Source organism: Centroberyx gerrardi, chromosome 7, assembly GCF_048128805.1.
Source record: "Centroberyx gerrardi isolate f3 chromosome 7, fCenGer3.hap1.cur.20231027, whole genome shotgun sequence".
Classification (NCBI taxonomy): domain Eukaryota; kingdom Metazoa; phylum Chordata; class Actinopteri; order Beryciformes; family Berycidae; genus Centroberyx; species Centroberyx gerrardi.
Window position 1 is genome coordinate 17,685,515 of NC_136003.1, and position 18,089 is coordinate 17,703,603.

Consider the following 18,089-nt stretch of genomic DNA (forward strand, 5'->3'; position numbering starts at 1 on the left):
GCTTTTACTGAGGCCTGCTTTACAATCCTTTTCTGAGCAAAGCAGTGAATGGGCCGTACTTACCCATTTTCTTCTGTGTGAAGAGGATACTGGCCTAATGCAGTGCTGCTCAATCCTGGTGCTGGAGTACCACAGCCCTGCTGGTTTTCCATTTTACCTGGCAGTTGATACACCTGGTGTCCCAAGTCTTTCCGTCCTGATTACACCAGGTGAATGTAATTAACTACCAGGTAAAATAGAAAACCAGCAGGGTTGTGCTACTCCAGCATCAGGATTGAGAAGCACCGGCCTATCGGATCCAACGATTAGACCAACATTCCTCCGCACAGCTGTATGAATCGCAACAGAAAACCAGACGGCTGCACGCGATGTTGGGGAGGTGTGAGTGTGATCCCTACCACTGTGGCGTAAGGGGCTAGTGGCGCAATGGATAACGCGTCTGACTACGAATCAGAAGATTCCAGGTTCGACTCCTGGCTAGCTCGTTGATAGTTGCGACAGTCTACAAACTGCTGCTGCTTCTCTGTCTTTCCCTCTCTCTCTGAGTGCCCGCCTTTAACTGCTAATTTAGAGCTGGGCTTAAAAGAGAAAGACAAACCATGTGTACCTGTCGCTTCAAAATCTGCTGAAAGGGACTAGCAGCTGCAATTTTCTCTCCCTCAAAATCTTCAACATTTGATCTAGTGGCAAAATGGCATACCTTGATTTTAAAAGACCCTTGCCCAGAAGCAACAGGACAGGGAAGCTGATTTGCCATGATCGTATAGTGGTTAGTACTCTGCGTTGTGGCCGCAGCAACCCTGGTTCGAATCCGGGTCACGGTATTGCTCCGGTGGTCAGATGCGCCTCTATGGTCTTTTAAAAAGACCAGCCGTACATTCCTTTTAACGAACAATGCTGTAAATTGACCGTACATGCCCATTTCCTTGCATGTGTCGAGAGGATGTGGCCTATTGGATCCAATGATTAGGCCAACATTCCTCCACGCAAGTCATAACACAAAATCAGGACTGAAATACTTGGCACACCAGGTGTATCACCAGGTGGAGAAGAAACTTCTTCAGCGTGAGGGCTTTTGGATCCACACACTCAATACCATGTCACCATTTGGTTTAAATGAGGAATTTGATCTAAAGCCCTTTTTTATAATTGGCTCCATAGAGGTGGCTCCCCCTGGTGCCCATTTCATTATCTGTTCATTCAACCATGTTGATCACCGTTTTACTTTTCATTGCATCATTAAGCTATTTGATTTGTTTGTGGCACACATGCCTTTCTGACATCCTACAATTTTAGCCTACTATCTGTCATGTGTATTATACCCAGTATCAGTATTATCTTATTTATGTATATATATTATAGTTCTTCCCTTCTTTGGGGACTTAAAGGCAAGTTAAAGGTCATGTGACCTGTATGTAGTTGAATTGTAGTTGCCTGAGTATATATAGCCCTTTTTTTCTTGGGTGTTTGCCTGACGAAGACTGTGCTGGTCAAAGCATTGCAATAATAAATTCTATGGGAGCTTATACACAGCTAACATTCTGACCAAATGTAACGTCATGGTAGTTACATCAAAACACATAAGAGTTAAAAGGTGGCTGGCTTAAAACACATGAGCAACGGCGCTAACTGCTCTTGAATTTATTTGACCAAGATACTACTACTAATACTGCTACTGCTACACTGTTACTACTACTACTGCTGCTACTACTACTACTAATAATAATACTAGGCTACTACTGCTACTACTACTGTTACTACTATTACTACTACTAATACTAAGCTACTATTGCTACTACTACTGTTACTACTACTAGTTCTACTACTACTACTACTACTACTACTACTACTACTACTACACTACTACTACTAGGCTACTACTGTTACTACTGTTACTACTACTACTACTACTACTCTTATCTTCTTTTTCAATGACAGACACAATATTTATTAATTGCCTGTACAGTCTTTCTAAATGCACAATCCTAACGCCATCCACTCAATTTTTCAATCATTTTCTCCCCCTCTCTTTCTTTTGCTGATATGTTCAACCAACTCTTCCTCCTGGCAAGATTCACATAGTCCTGTGGAGTGTTTGCCAATAAGAAGTAATGTTTTGCTCAATCTGCTATGCCCCAGTCTTATTCTGGTAAAAATGACTTCCTCTCTGCTACTTCCATTAATATATCTGAAATGCTGATTTTACCAAGATACACTGAGAATGTTTAATCCGGTGTAGCCCTAGTCAATATATAGTCCCGCCCCGCCCTCCAGCGTGCATTGAGGGCTCAAATTTTCAGTCCTCACCCCCTCCCCTCAACACCTTATAGGCGTATCCACCAACGCTGTCAGTTACGACGCTAATCCAATCCAATGCCTTCTTTGTGTTTTCTCACGCCCCCTTCCACGTCGACTTGCACTCTCGCCATATTTTCAATCTGATGCATCCCACAGTTAGATTTGCGAATAAATTGTACAGAAGACGCAGTCACACAAGGCAGGAAAACGTGTGAATCGCTGACGATCTTTGTTAGAATAAAGGACATCTAGGTTGCTAGCTATCTGTTTTACATTTGCAACAATGAACGTCTTCAGACTGACAGGGGACCTCTCTCATTTGGCTGCTATCATCATCCTGTTGCTCAAAATATGGAAAACCAGGTCGTGTGCAGGTGAGCTCTACAACGTTTAATAGCATTTCCTTTATATAATGTTACTGAATAAGTATTGGTTACGCGGCGTGGATTGCTAAAATTTAATTATTGGCTCTACCTACCCAGTAAGCCATGAGCTAGCTACTTGCTAACGTTACATATTGGTGTTTCCCATTCATTCATTTGAGCTAATGGCTAACGTGCGATAGCACTCAGTGGCTATGTGACGATGGTAACTGAAAACTGCTGCCTGCACTGTTATTAGTACGAATAGCACAGCCTAGGGTAGTATTCACAGCGAATAAGGAAAGATCTGAAACGAAGTTACGGGTACTCATTTCCAAGCCTCGTCTTAGCATAGCATAATCTATGCAGCTAACGAGTGCTAGTGTAGCATTGTTAGCTAGCCTACGAGTTGAGTATATCGGTATCTTGTGAGGTGGCTGCTGGGTGGACAAGTTACACAACTTCTGTGACAAGACTGCACCAGGACGATAATGCAAAAAAACTTAATTTAATATGGTTTCTCTGGTCGGCACTGTCTTTCCTACACACCACCCATCCCCAGTCCTGTTATATTAACACAGATGCTCGATTTTTTTGGTCTGGCTTCTGACGTGGCGTTCTAGAAAGAGCTACGGAAGTAGCAAACCTGCTACTTTGTTATAGTTTGTACTGTGTATATTGTTTGTGGCTTTTCCAAATGTGTCTTGTTTACTTAAGTAGAGTTACAATGAAACCTAACTTGCAACAAACGCTTCCCCTAAGTGGTCTCTGCAGTTTGGTCTCATGGTGGTAAGAGGCATTAGTTGGCTATGATCAGGTCAGACCAGGCAAACAGACCCAAAGAGAAACACACACACCTTGAACTCTAATCAAGAAATGCACTGCTGTGTGAGGGACAGGGTCAAATCCATATATTGATGCTCTTTGGCCGGCCACCTCCCCTCTCCAAATCAGAGACCACCAGGGTCATCACGTTGATTCTTGTATTGTGGGTTCAAGATGGTTAAATCTCTGCAGATGTCAGTGTTGGCTGGACATTTGTTTGTAAAACTTGCCTAGAATAATAAAGGAAAAAAAAACATGTGCATGGATTGCAAACCGGTCCTTATACATGCATTTTGAATATTTATTTGATCCAAATTGAGTTTTAAGAGTGTGAAAAATATTTTGTACTTGGCTTCTGACATTGTTGAATGTTTAGACAAATATTCATTCAGTTTCCATTAGATGTCACTGTTAAGTAAGGAAAGGCTATTATGATTCATGGTTCAACAAGAGGCATTATGAGGCCATTTCTGAAGTTGGTGCCCTTATCCACTGGATCAAGCAGGTCACCCTCAAAGTATCTTTCACTTATTCATAAAGTAGGAAGGAGGAGATAAACAGTACACAATATTGGTGAAGATGTAGAGCGTCTCCTGAGGGGATTTGGTCGCAGGCTAAAAACTGCATATTACAGAACTGTCACCTGGATCTAAAACATAAATGTGATATTTTTGTTCAAGGTATCTCTGGAAAGAGCCAAATCCTGTTTGCTTTAGTGTTCACCACTCGCTACTTGGATCTGCTCACCTCCTTCATCTCCCTCTACAACACATGCATGAAGGTAAGGCACTGGCCACACCTCAACCCTGACCAATGAACCTCTTAATGCTGATATCTATGGACTTCATCCAAGTGCCATATTTAAGCTTGATAACTTGACTGATGAGCTGTTCTGTGCTGTTTAACAGGTGATCTACATCGGTTGCGCATATGCCACGGTCTACCTGATCTACATGAAGTTCAAGGCCACCTATGATGGAAACCACGACAGCTTTAGAGTGGAGTTCCTGGTTGTTCCTGTCGGCGGTCTTGCTGTTCTCATCAACCATGACTTTTCTCTCCTAGAGGTTTGTTCTCTCTCCTGTATTAAGTTATCAAAGGGTTAAATTGATAAGAGCTAACCAGTATGAGAATTCAGGGTCTTTTTTTCGAAAGGGAAAGCCATTCTGACGAGGGATTCCCTTTGCATGGTTATAACCATGTATGCAATGTAACTATTTCCTATCAGATCCTGTGGACATTCTCCATCTACCTGGAGTCGGTGGCAATCCTACCCCAGCTCTTCATGATCAGCAAGACTGGTGAGGCTGAGACAATCACCACCCACTACCTGTTCTGCCTGGGGCTCTATCGGGCCCTCTATCTCTTCAACTGGATCTGGCGTTTCTATTTTGAGGGCTTCTTTGACATGATTGCCATTGTGGCCGGTGTGGTCCAGACTATCCTCTACTGCGACTTCTTCTACCTTTATGTCACCAAAGGTGGGTTCCCTGCTACTATCATCCATTATGGCATTTGGTCTATTATAGGCCTATTAGTGAAGGGTCATTTAATGACCATCTGTTAACCTGTGAGCACCAAATCTGACAAATATAAGAGGGGTAGATTTAGGATTAGACATAAGTAGAGGTGGGGACTGCCAGAGAGCTCCCAATACTGTATAATCATGATATCTGGGGAACAGAATTATTCATATAGGGATTGTTATTGTTATTGTTTTCTAATACACTCAGTGTGATTTTGATTCTACAATATATTGCCAGCTATGTGGGTTTCTTATTCAACTGCCGAAAAAAATACTGAAATTCCATCACATTTGCAGCAAAAAGCCATGAATCCATTTCTGTATATAAGTGGAGACCTTTCAGAGTTGGAAGTCCTCTTCAAAGATATTTTTCTTCTTTCATTAATAGCTTCGCAATGAAAATGGTAATACCAATACTTGGTTTTAGAGTATCAGTGCAATGTGACATACACACACATCTACAGGCACAGTGATGAGCAGTGGTAATAACTGTTTTTCAAACGTTACATCTTGACCCTCAGTGTTGAAAGGCAAGAAGCTGAGCCTGCCAGCGTAAGAACTACAGAAGGAGACGGCGACTCCTAGTAGACTCAGGGGGCGTGGAGATGACATCATGGAATCCCGCTGACCTAGCAAAGGATGCCTGAGACAGAGAGCCAATGGAGGGGGAAAAACACTAGTCTTCTTCATGATTACGGATGGAACTGGTAAATGCCAACAAGCTCCAGAGCTGAACAAAGATCATCCCAGGTCAACACTCAACCTTTGGATTTCTGTGTTCAGCGTCTCGCCTTAACCTTTTTTCATTGCTGTTCAAATAGGAGAAAAAGCTTTTTTTCTATGTGTGAGGTGTATTTTTTTTTTTTTTTTTTTTTTACAATGTCATAAATAGGGTTGACTCCAATAGAAGAACCTTGTTGAACTTGGTAATGAAATGCACAAATGTACAGTCTTATTAAAGAGTGAGATAAAGAATAATGTATCCGAGTGCCTGATAAGGATTTATGTCCAGTTTCTCAGACAGTATTTTTTTTTTATTTTTTTTTACCATAGCTTAGGGCTCTTTTTTTTTTTTTTTTTTTTTTTAGAGGATTGTTTGCATAAAAGTTTTGTTACCAGTAATATTATGCATATATTATGTGTAACCTCTCTTGGAAACATTCTTCGATGCCTACATGAAGGGTTTCATTCCAGAAAACACACACACAAATATCTCCATTTTGTAAAAATATTACTACCTAAAATCTCTCATGTCAATATATCAAATATCAAAAACACATATGATTCTATCAACAACAGAACTATTTGTAAGCAAAAGTCTTAAGATAATTAATAACTTTAACTTAATGTCAACAGTCATTTTGTCAGAGTAGGTGTCAGTATCTTGAAATGGTGGATATCTCATTTGGAATGAAACTCCTCATGTGTTCACTTATCATTTTCCATTTTTTGCCTCATACAGCATACTGTACAAAAGTACCTGAAATGCTTCAACTGTCCTACAGCTGCAATATAGATTTCCTACACACTTTTAAATATGCTACATCTCATTTTGGATGTAGCTGAAGAGCACAATCTTACTTTCTGCTATTGCATCACAGTAACAAATATACTATGTAGTGTTGTAAGAACTTCTTCCCATAATGATCCCTATCAGAAATCTAAAGGTTGAAATCATTTAAGTCAAAGAGTATTGCAATAATGAATGATTGATTAATTGATATGCTTCCCATACTGGGACAAGAAGGCTATGGCTCTAATGTCTATGTGAGAATACTCCCAACACTTTGGCAGGTTGTGACATTTAATTTGTTAATAGTATGTCACTGAAGTGTGAACACTTAATTGGATTTGACTTTGTGCAGTTATATTGCTCAAAAAATATTTGACGGTAGTGTTGATCATGGTTTTCAATGGGTGTGTTTCTATTACATTTAAAGATAAGGCCTCTCGTTAATTTCATACAGCATTCTACGCTCTGCTCCCACAACTTTTTTTTAGTCATTCCTAAAGGATTATTTCAACTTTTTATGTCAATTTTTTTGCATGATATCACCTCCATTAAAGATTTTATGAGAATCATCTCCTGTTGGCTGAGTTTCTAACAATGGGAATAGTACAAGCAATGAATTCAAATATACTTTATATGAAGTAATCAAGACTGAAAAATGTTCATTCTAATATACATTTATTAAAAAGTGCATTACAAGTATTGAGCTCTTTGCAAACATTGCAAAGACAACATAAGTTATTTTGTAGTGCATTTTTTATTGCTTGAGTGTCATCAGTGCATCAAATATCTGAAAGTATACACGGCAAGTAAAAGGGATTTTCAGACTGAAAAATAATATTCTGAAAAAAATACTTGTACTTGCATTGTGTTGATGTACTCAACAATGTCCATGTTTGCTGCTTTTTTTAAGTACTTGAAATGAACCATCTGTTTCAAGAGGTACTTGGACATCTTTGGTATCAGAATAATTAAACTCTTGTTGACTCATATTCACAAATACATTCTTTCGTCAGATTAAAAAAACATTCTGGACTGAAACCACTTAAGTAACATGTTATCCATATTTGGTTGATTATAGCAGTTCAAACATCAGTAATACCATGCTTTGGCTGTTGTAGGCATTTTATGCTCACTGTACTTATGTAAAGGTACTGACACTATATAACATTTCTGAACTGGTTTTGGGAAAAATGTTTGATTTGTTTTAGTTATAATACTTAAGCTTTTGACGTACATGAGAAGCCAGCAGACAGTGAGAGGATCTGTCCTATAATTGCAGCGTCCCTGTGTCTGAATCCCTGAATCCCAAGCAGACAGCTTCAGGGGAAAGAAAAAAACAAAAAACAAAGCAAGCTACTGTATCTCCTTGACCAATCCTGAAGTTTCACACCCATTGGTCTTCCCACGGACTTTATCTTCCCTGTTAGACTGAAAGGGCAACAGGATAGAGAAAAATCAGTATACATGGATATAATAAACTGTTACATGTGATACAAAGTACATAATATGAATGTGTGTATTACTGTTGTCCGTGGAGTGTAGTAGAAGTTGAAGATGTTGGAGGTGGTGATATAACAAACACTAAGGATGGAAGAAACCAGGATGGAAAAGAGGGCCAGGCCAGAGAGCACACACAGCAGCGTCACCCCTCCTACAGACAACAGGAAAACTAAAAGGGGGAGAGAGGGAGAAGGGTTGGTGGCCATACTTTCAAACTACTGTTAAATAAGTGCACAAGTAGGTGTAGGTGTTAGTATCATAGAATATTAAGACGTTGATTTTGACAGAAACCTACCCTCGAAGAAAACGAAACCTACTGCAGTGACAGTAGTGGTCATGAGTGCAAAAACTAGGAAAAGTCCAATGGGCACTGTGGCCATGATACTGAACACCAACACCGTCAGCGCTAAGAATGGGTGGCTGGTGAGGTATTGCCCAATCCTTGTATTCATCAGTTGTTGTACCTGTCAAAGACGTGACACAATGCACCTGTTGTAGTCAGCAAACTGGGGGAAAATGCAATTGTACAAGTTTACCTCCAGAGGGCATGGTCTAGCCGTTTCCTAACACCACAGTAGGCTTGCTGATGGAAAAGCAAATATTGTGTCATTTAGCTGTCTTGAGATCTGTCTGAACTGATAAATACAGTAAGTACACACGTCAAGGACAGGGCCGAAGAACTTCTGACAGATGCAGATGTTTAGCCTTGGGTTACCTTGGGGTCTTTGTACAGACTATTCATCAGGGTAGTCCATCTTCCCCAGACCTGCTGAGCCCCAGTCACGTCGCTGCTGTACGGCATCTCACACTCACCTAGCCTGGTTGAGAAAACACAGAGGAAATGAGCAACAGTGAGTCAGCCTGACTGGTAAAATGACACTAGTCCAACTAGGAAAAGGTTAATCCAATAAGAAATGGATTTGCTTTGCTTGCTAACCATGTGGGTTGGTTTAGTTCATTTAAATTTAAGTTGGCAAACAAAATGGGTTTAAACCAAACTAGCCACAGTGACTCTAACCGCAGCAATTTCTATAAAAACAAAGTTACAAAGCTCTTAGCGCTAAAGTTAACTAACGTTAGCTAACAACTCTAGCTACAACATGTATTGTACTTAATAACTTAGCACAAGTTAGTCGCTAACTGTAGTTATCTATTTCTTAAATCATATGACAACGTTCAGTTGGCAAGTACAAACAATAGCAATTTGACAAACCTAGTTTGAATCGCTGCAAAAGCCAGTTCACAAGATGTAAAACTAGATCCTGTACCTCAGATTCATTCACGCCCACAGCAGCATACAATCTTTTACAAAAATACACACACTTCCTCTTTTTCTTCTTCCTTTGGATTTCCGGCAAATGAGACGTTTACAGGCGTATTGCTGCCATCCACCGTTCATTTAACACCCATTTGGCACCGAGAAGTGTTCCCAAACTGAGAGAGGTGATTCCCAGCTCAGTCAACTCCTTATCGAGGGTAGATCCATAACGTTACCTGTCCCACTGTCTCCGGACCTGTTTCCCTACCAACTCACTTCGCAGGCCGCAGTGCCCCGATCTTAACCTTGTCGATTTTACATCTTATCTCTCCAGCTTTTCCCTGTCCTTAGTGATGGTTGAATGGTGAAATAGTGTCTTCCTCTTTTTCCCCCCGCTGCCATTCTCTCTGCCATTCCTACTCCACGTCAAACGTGCGGTTTTCCCAGTGGAAATCCAAAATAAACTTTCCTTTACTGTTGTAATGTGCACTGTGCTGACCCGGAGCTTTTTACAGGACACCAACGTCTTCTCCGAGGTTGCCACGTTCCTGTTGAATTATCCCCCTTTTTCAGAAATCTTATTGCAACACTAGTGTATGGCAGTATTTCACAGTAACTGTCCTGTGTAAGTATGAAGAATCGATTTGCCCTGCTTTATGCAATATTATCTTGTCTTCTCTATGCAGCAGTGTACTCCAAGGCAGTGATATACTGGGCAACTTTTTGGGAACTTTGATGGTTACCCCAGGAGTTGCCTCATTTGATCACAAAGGAACATTTCTTGTAGCTTGAAACATTTGAATAGATTTTTGACAGTGTCTCCCTTTGTTGCCAGTTTCCGATAGCATTACTCATTTACATTGCCCACAGAACTCCCATGTGTATTACCACCCTTAGAATCACTTATCTTCTTCTCTTCCTCTGACACATTATTCATTGTCATAAAAGGACCATTGTCAATAATTACAATGGATTTAATGGCCAGCCCTCTCTGCTTCTGCCTAATTGCGCCATAAAATTCCAATTGTCTGTATTGGACAGATGATGAATCATCAAATGATTTGTTTGTGAGGTAATGAAATCTCTCTCCCTCTCTCTCTGACCCCTGCAGTTGGGTTATGCGAGGATTTTCTCTCTTGCCACTGATTGATGAATTAATTAAGAATCTAAGGCACTTTACTCATTTTTTCTACTATATATGACTGTACTAACATCCCATGAGCACATATCTAAAATACAGTCAAACGTGTTTCCTGAGTTGAGCTTTATTAGCTCAGCTAAATCAGTGGCTTTAATGTGGGTATTTGAGACAGCCAATATTAGTGATGATCACTGATTGATGATTAGTTAATGATCATAGATGGAGATATGTGTAAAAAATTACACATATTATACAACAGGAATTATCGTTTTATGATAATTTGTCACAATTCCACACATTTGTCTGCTCTGTAATGGCTGCAACCACAACAAGTTTTAAATTGAGGCCAAAAATATCCACATTCAAAAAAATGACTGAATGTACTTGTGCGGGGTTGTCTATATTTGACAGTTTTAACAGACGGGAAGAGAGCGGGAGATGACATGTGTCACAGGTCCTGAGCCAGACTTGAACCCAGGCTACATACCAGCTGACTGAGCCACCAGAACACTCCATAATCATCTTCTTATGTGAGCTGCAAATTAGATGATTTTACAGCAATTTTTAGTTCACTGTTTGACTGCATGTTGAGGCTAAGGTAGAGTTCCTCCTCTTTTCTTTACACCTGTGAATATTGATGAAACATCAGGGGACTCAGTGAGAAATGAATATCTAAAGTCTACCATGAACACTATTGGTGTACAGCATGGAGCTATGGAAATTAAAACCTGTGATGTATTGCTTATTGCTTAGCATGCACAGTCTTGGTATCGGAAATGATGGTTGAGCTGTTCTCAAAGAGAATTGTTACTCTGAGAGATTTGTTGTGAAGAAAATCAAAACAGTAATTCTCCTGAGATCCAGTAGAGGGGGTTCACAGATGTCAGAATGAAATGGCTCCTTGAAAATAATGAACACCCTTCCTCCCTTCTGTTCTTGCTGGTATTAAATGGCAACGATCTCTCCATGAAGATGGAGACTGATCAGAATATTAAATGCTAAAGATTGAACTTTATCACTCCCACTGATTACTTCTTCTTGCTGCAACTCAATCAAAGATAGGAATTGCTGGTCGTACACTGCCACCTATGTCTTAAGTTTAGCCCCTTGAGTTTTGGATAGAATTAAATATATGAGGCACATAACTGCAAGGTCTTGGAGCAAGGGAAATGGTAGTGCGATCTGTTTTGAACTGCACCAAGGAGCGAGGAAGAAAGAGACACCCCTGGGACTAGTGATGACAACTTATTTGGGCCTTTTGTAGCTACCGGCCATACTAATTAATCACACTCTTTTGTATTGAGTAAAGGGGAGCGATTTGGTGAGGGAGAGAGACTCTTAGACTGTTAAACACAATGAACTCAGTGAACTGAGTCTTGAGGAGTTATAGAAGAGTGGGGTGTGTGTGTGCATGTGTGCGTGTAGTGAGAGAGAGAGAGAGAGAGAGAGAGAGAGAGAGAGATTGCACACAAGGAATTTCCAACAATTATGCACAACTATTTTTACTAGTATTATTTTTATATCCAAGGCCTTTATTTTCTTTGTGCTTCTTCCACATTAGGTTATGCTGTAGTCTTAAAGGACACTGGACATAGGGAAAAGTCTTCAGCCTTTCCTGCTGTATACTGTAGAGGGATGGAATATTGCTGCATTGCATTGCCTTGCCTCGTCATTTCTGGCTGACTGCCATACGTTTCTTCTGCACCCATCGACCTACTGCCTCACTTGATAACAAGGGTTGGCTGGCTGATGGATGTTCATCTGTAGCCCCCAGTTTATAGTGAATGGGTCCATCCTCTATCACAGCTGTAAAGTCTCTCCCAGAACAAACAGCCTCGGGCCACAGTTGGTCATCTCTCAACCAGAGTTTGTATTAGCTCGTAATTGTTAGTCTGTGGCCGGTAAAAAAGGTGAAAGTCCAGAAAAAAAGACTGAGGCTAGTTCTTACACTTTTTACTTGCAAGTGTATTTTTCACCATTAAGCAATATGGCTTTTACAGTGATAAGTAAATTAAATAATTTGACCAATATTTCCTTACCTAAAATGGCATCATTAGTTTTTTCCTAATTTATGCAAAAACATTAAGTTGCTTGGTGTCAGGGTTGCCAGGCAGTAACCTAACATCAACAAGTCAAGAATACAGTATCTTATGTCCATATGATACTCTAGTGTATAGTAGTATTTATTTATTGTGGTATGGCAAGGCAAGGCAAACTTTATTTATATATTTCATACACAAGGCAAATACAATGTGCTTGGTAGTGATGACCATTTTATTATTATGATAACAATTCTACACACTCAGTCAAGTTTTTGTAGTGAAAATATGCCACAGCTACTAATTGCGATATATTGGTGAAACAGTTATAAATGTAATTCCAGATATTATACACTGGCATTATATGTTTGAGTATTTCTAATAACATTGCGTCCTAAAAACAACACACATTGATTTGTAGTTGTACTTTAAAAAAGTAAAAATGTCAAACATATTGATTTAAATCCTTTTCCCCATTACCAGTGTACTTCCAAAATTATCTAAGCCATAAACCTCAAATTAGAGCTAACTCTTGACCTCATGTGTCATATAATGCAAATCTTAAATCTTCTTTTATAGCTCACCAAACATTTATTTCAGAAACATCATGGTTTAAAATAGTTACTTTTGGTTAACTTGGTTCAATTACAAAATATGTGGTCAAGACTGTAACAGAGTTACGCTGCAGCTCCTGAGACAAATTACTAGGGCAGACCTGTGACAACTAGCCCAGGCCTGCCCTAGTTGAAGCTAGATGAAAATTGAATAATCTTAATGTGTCCATATACCTGTGGTGCACAGATGCATTTGAGTGTCTGAGTGGAAATTGACTGTAGGATGTGTCTACTGGCACGTGCACAGCAGCTCAACAGATTGTAGCAAGAATGTGATTGATGGGCTGTCAGCAAATTCCCATTTGCATCCGCTGATTGTAAAAACTAATCACTGGGAGGGGAGGAGAGATGAAGAGCATAAAATAGCAGGAAATCTCCTGTGGTTCCATGTTAACTGATGCATGTCCACCTGGCTCCACATGGCTGGTACCTAGTTTATGAAATGATACCATGTGTCACATTATTGACACCTATCCCGCACTGGCTCACAGCAATTACAAAGGCTTGAAGCCTGTTTGATTTTATTGGAGAACATTACGAAATGAGGGTGATCTGGTACACATGTTCTCTTCTTTTAGTTTGTCACTCTCACTACCCCCATCTGTCCATCATGCCATCTTTCGTTTTCTATATTCTCCCACCCCCACCCCTCCTCCCCACCCCGCTTTGTTCCTCTCTTTGAAGTGGCACAGGACTGTATGGCCAACAGCTGGTCACAGGAGAACAAAATGTCTTTGGAGTCTGCCCTGTGTCAAATAGGATAGTCCTCATTGTCAGTGGTTGTCATTTTGCTAGATGAAGGGCGGTGTTTTTGGTTCCTGTCCTCCGACTGGGGAGAGCTTGAGGCTCAAAGGGAGCTCCCCGGAGGGTAAAGGGCGCTGCGGAGGACGGAGTCAGAGCCTCGCCAACCAGTCAAACCCCATCAACACCACCAACACCAGCACTACCACACAGCCAGCTCCCGATTAGACACAGGAGGGCATAACCTTTCAGTGTTACTTAGGTGGTTAGAACATTTTGAGAATGATGCTCAGTCTTATTGCAATCGATTGATAGATGTGTGACGATAAATACCTAATGTACACTTACCATGTTTATGTCCATTCATGAACATAAATGCACCTAACATGAAGTTACATGAACACATATGCTTACACAGCCATTCACGGGTTACAGGTTGCATGTTTCCTATTTGCTTTTATCAATACATTATACATCAGTGTTGATGAAGCCTAACATCAGGCTTTGGTTTACCATCTACTTCATTATTGACAGTCATTGAATTTACAATATTTATTGAGTGACTCTCCCACTTTTAATTAGAATGAATCAACACCAACGACATTTTCCAACACGGTGCTGCCGCAATCTATTAGCAAAGCAACTTTTTCATCAATTAGATGTAAAATCTATGAAGCATTTTTGAATATGAAAGTGGTGTAGAATATTCAAAAGTTGGGTCAGTGGGTTTACAGTGTATCAGCACTCAATTTGAAAAACTGTGCCTCAGAGAAAAATGAACTTGATCAGCAAAATGTTGCATTGTGTTGTTTTTACTCCTCATCAGATATGCAGTTCCTTCTCAGCTCCAGTATTTGATGGATTGGTGTTGCTACCACTCGCTCTTTGTGCTTTTGCATTTTGATACACTATTTGATTTATGATTAAGGAGATGGTGCTAAAAACTGATACAGGATCAGTGACGGCTCTTGAAAAAAGGAGAGAATGAAAAGGAGGAGGTAGAGAAGGAGGAAGGGGAGTGGCTGGAGAAGTCATCATTATAGAAAGGTGATGGTAGAGTAATACACCCTCATCCATTATTCGTTACACCTTTGAGATTGTCTGACCTGGTGGAGACCTCTGGACTAGAAGAAGAGGATGAGGGAGAGAGTGAGGAGAAAAAACGAGCAGGGGTGGCAACACCGGGCCACAAGAGCTGTTCCTCTGTCTCATTAAACCTGTGGCCATCCTTTTGTGTTCTCCACCGCTTCAAAATGTGCCCCTCAGGGAGGCAAGGAGAGTCTCTCCTCTCCTCTTCAGCACCATGCATCAGAGCCATACTGTCAACTGCTGGGTTCGCTCATTAAACTGTGCTTGGTTGTGAACCAAGGGGCGGAATTTATGCAGCCGTGCGGGTATTGTACAGGAAAAAGAGTGTTCGATCTGTCATATTTCATGTGAGTAATACTGGCTTTAGGGGTTACGGCAGTACGGAGCATAGTAGAATATCCTTGGATCAAACAGCCGCTGCAGCCTTTCAAATGCTTTTCAAATCTTTTATGATGCAAACATTAACAAATTTGTCAGGTGCACGAGTGCGCACACGCATAATACTTCACCCACACAATCACACACTCGTATGCACGCAGACAAACACACGCCTACTGCAGGCGTCAACTTCATTAGGTGTCCTTTTGTCTTTGTAGTTGTTTGTATCAATGTGTTTGGAGTTGCAGTTTGTTTGAAGCTCTAACCACCCTGAATTAAGCACTGCTCTAACATCAAGGCCCCTGCAGTTGGCTAGATGAAAGCAGAGGGCTTGAATGGTTGGGAATACATTAAGCAGGCAGGTATTCACAGCCAGAGGCTAGACAGCTGAGGAGAAGGGTTAGGTGTGATGAAAGGAGGATTAGCATGGATTCATCATCTCTCTCCATCACAGAAGTGGCATGAGTGTTACCCACTTGTCAATTGTCAGGAGAGGGGCTCAACTGATTTGTTGGATAAAGTAGTAACAGGTGGCAAATAGGCATCGGCGCCTTTCCCTTGTCTTAAAAGGTAGTCATTTTTATTCATCCCAGAAACTCAGATGATCTGTAAAAAATTTTAAACGATTCACTGGTGCATGTAGTAAACAGATTTATGGACGTCTTTTAAGTTTCATTAAAATGTAATTTAGCTTTTTGAGAAGTGTGAATAGTTGCAAAATACCATTTGAGATAAATCCTCAGCTGATTTTCAAAGGTGTGCATTTTGAATATGATGCAGTGCTGCACATAGCAAAGCCATACAAAGGCGTCTGACTACAGATTCATCAACTTCTGTCTAGGTCAGGGATTTTCAAAAAAACATCAGCCCAGGAGCCAAACTGAGTGACTTTATTGTCAGCAGCTGGGACCAAGGCTCATTAAATCATACTGGCTGAATCCAAATGTACAGACTACAGACTTGCGGATTATGGTTTTACGTATTCTGACGTTGACTGAAGTGCTCAGCGAGACTACGTGAGTTTGCAAGTCTGCATAAAAGGGACGAATGAGACGGGCCTTCTCCACTCACTTGTTGCCATGGATACCACCAACATGAAATCTGACACAGGAAGCAGTCAGTGAACATGTATACAGTCACCATAACCACATTGGCATATTTTATTATGCATTTAATTGTCTCTCACCATTGTACGAGGCCAAGGTTTACCTATTAGCCATTATGGGCCGATTACAGTCAACGCTGGCTGAATATATGCTTTATCATTTAAGTAGATGTTAATCACTTACACAGGAATACCTTTTTGGCTGTTTTTCCGTCATGTTTGACATCTGCCTTTGTTGTTGTCTTTCTTCTTCATCTGCCTTTGTTTAGGCTATATCAGCTGAGGTGTTTAGAAATCCATGCAATGAACAGTAGGGAATATTGCCTAAGTCTGCATGTTAGTGGACTCGCTGGAAGTCTGCATGGAGCACCCTCAGAAGTCTGCATGAGAGCCCATGCAGACTTAATGAATTTTGACAGACTGCCCTAAACCCTCCTGGACTTAATGGGAGCGCACTGTAAAAGTCTGCAAGTCTGCGTAAGTCCGGACATTTGGATTCAGCAAGTGTCTAAGAACACTTACTGGGGGACTGACAAGAAAAAGTCCCGCAACCCATTTTGGGTCCCGACCCGTACCTTAAGAGACTGCTCTAGTGCCATTAAAATGGAATTTTGCTACTTTTTGGAGTGTTTCAGGAGATTACACAATATTTCTTGAGACAATATTGAATGGTGCTTGGTTGCCTGGTCCCTGTAATCAGTCATAGTCACCAAGATCCATATTGGCAGTAGAGCCACTATAACCCAGTGTCCCTGAATATGAACCTCAAATTAAAGAACCCCTCCAGAAGCCTTATCACCCCATTAACATTTCTAAGAGTTTGCCAATCTCAAACAGTAATCTCCACCAGCTGTAATCAGTCAAAATGAGGTTCAGGTGTGCAACAAGGGGAATCGGCACTCCTGTGATGGTTTATGTTTGCCGAAATCAGTTGTTACTTCTGTTTTGCCCTGTAAACCAATGATTTGGTAATGTAATAATATGGAATAATATGATAATTGTTGGTGAGGTCCCTGGGCTTGTCTGTGGGTGGAACTTAAACCCCATCAGTTGAGTCATAAGACAGAATACTATCATTTCTCCTCTCCTCTTTTTCTGTCCCCAAACGCATGACATGACTAAACAAAACAGGATTGCAGTTATTACAAGGTAATGAAGATGAGTTGAGCTGTTTAGAGAGAACCTGAGGGAGTGACAGACATAGATACGACATAGACATAGATACACCACACATAAACAGACACAGACATAAATATACTATACTTTATGGTATGTTCAAGACAACTGAATTTCCTACTTCCCACCTCAGAGCGTTCACGTGGTTGAGGTGGAAAACAATATGGACACCCGAAAGAAAGTTGTGTTTGTTTGGCTAAAGGGCTACTGTGCAGTTTTAACATTATCGAACAACTTAACCTTCCAATTTTGCTAGTATCCAACTGTAATAATTGATCTTAAACAGAAACTTGAGAGTCTATGTAAAAGCTTAAAACACGCTGTTATTTTTTGTTCTTACCATTCACTATGAACTACATGCCGGGGAACTCGGAGCTCAGAAAATGCCGTGTTCATGTCATATGGGAAGAAGCGTAAGACGTCTGGTTGCTACAACTTGGAAGCGTTCACATGTTTAACTAGTTGGAATGTCCACGTAATACAGTCAAGTAGACTTGACTGTATTACTGTGAAAATAATGCTGAC

At 40.6% G+C, this 18,089-nt stretch overlaps 2 protein-coding genes and 1 non-coding gene across 5 annotated transcripts; 2 read left to right on the forward strand and 1 right to left on the reverse strand.

Moving 5' to 3' along the window:
- The first annotated feature begins 412 nt into the window (after nt 1–412).
- trnar-acg (transfer RNA arginine (anticodon ACG)) lies at nt 413–485 on the forward strand. The gene has a single exon. It is a non-coding gene; the product is annotated as a tRNA-Arg (tRNA).
- Nucleotides 486–2,413: 1,928 nt separating this feature from the next.
- Nucleotides 2,414–6,019, forward strand: kdelr2a (KDEL endoplasmic reticulum protein retention receptor 2a). The gene is made up of 5 exons (XM_071921985.2): nt 2,414–2,672; nt 4,166–4,266; nt 4,394–4,552; nt 4,714–4,966; nt 5,532–6,019. Exons 1-5 carry the CDS (start codon nt 2,582–2,584, stop codon nt 5,564–5,566), a joined length of 639 nt encoding a protein of 212 aa, XP_071778086.1. The 5' UTR covers nt 2,414–2,581; the 3' UTR covers nt 5,567–6,019.
- Nucleotides 6,020–6,943: 924 nt separating this feature from the next.
- Nucleotides 6,944–9,760, reverse strand: LOC139929187 (lipid droplet assembly factor 1-like). 3 transcript variants are annotated; one of them, XM_078284822.1, is made up of 5 exons: nt 9,347–9,760; nt 8,739–8,841; nt 8,319–8,487; nt 8,047–8,192; nt 6,944–7,951 (listed from the first exon to the last, which is right to left on the reverse strand). In XM_078284822.1, the coding sequence occupies exons 2-5, from the start codon at nt 8,823–8,825 to the stop codon at nt 7,877–7,879; spliced, it is 477 nt and encodes a 158-aa protein (XP_078140948.1). In that variant the 5' UTR covers nt 8,826–8,841; nt 9,347–9,760; the 3' UTR covers nt 6,944–7,876. The 3 variants fall into 3 exon arrangements, with proteins under 3 accessions (XP_078140948.1, XP_071778100.1, XP_071778110.1); XM_071921999.2 differs by having other exon boundaries at nt 9,292–9,354; XM_071922009.2 differs by lacking the exon at nt 9,347–9,760 and adding an exon at nt 9,237–9,345.
- Between the last annotated feature and the right edge of the window lie 8,329 nt (nt 9,761–18,089).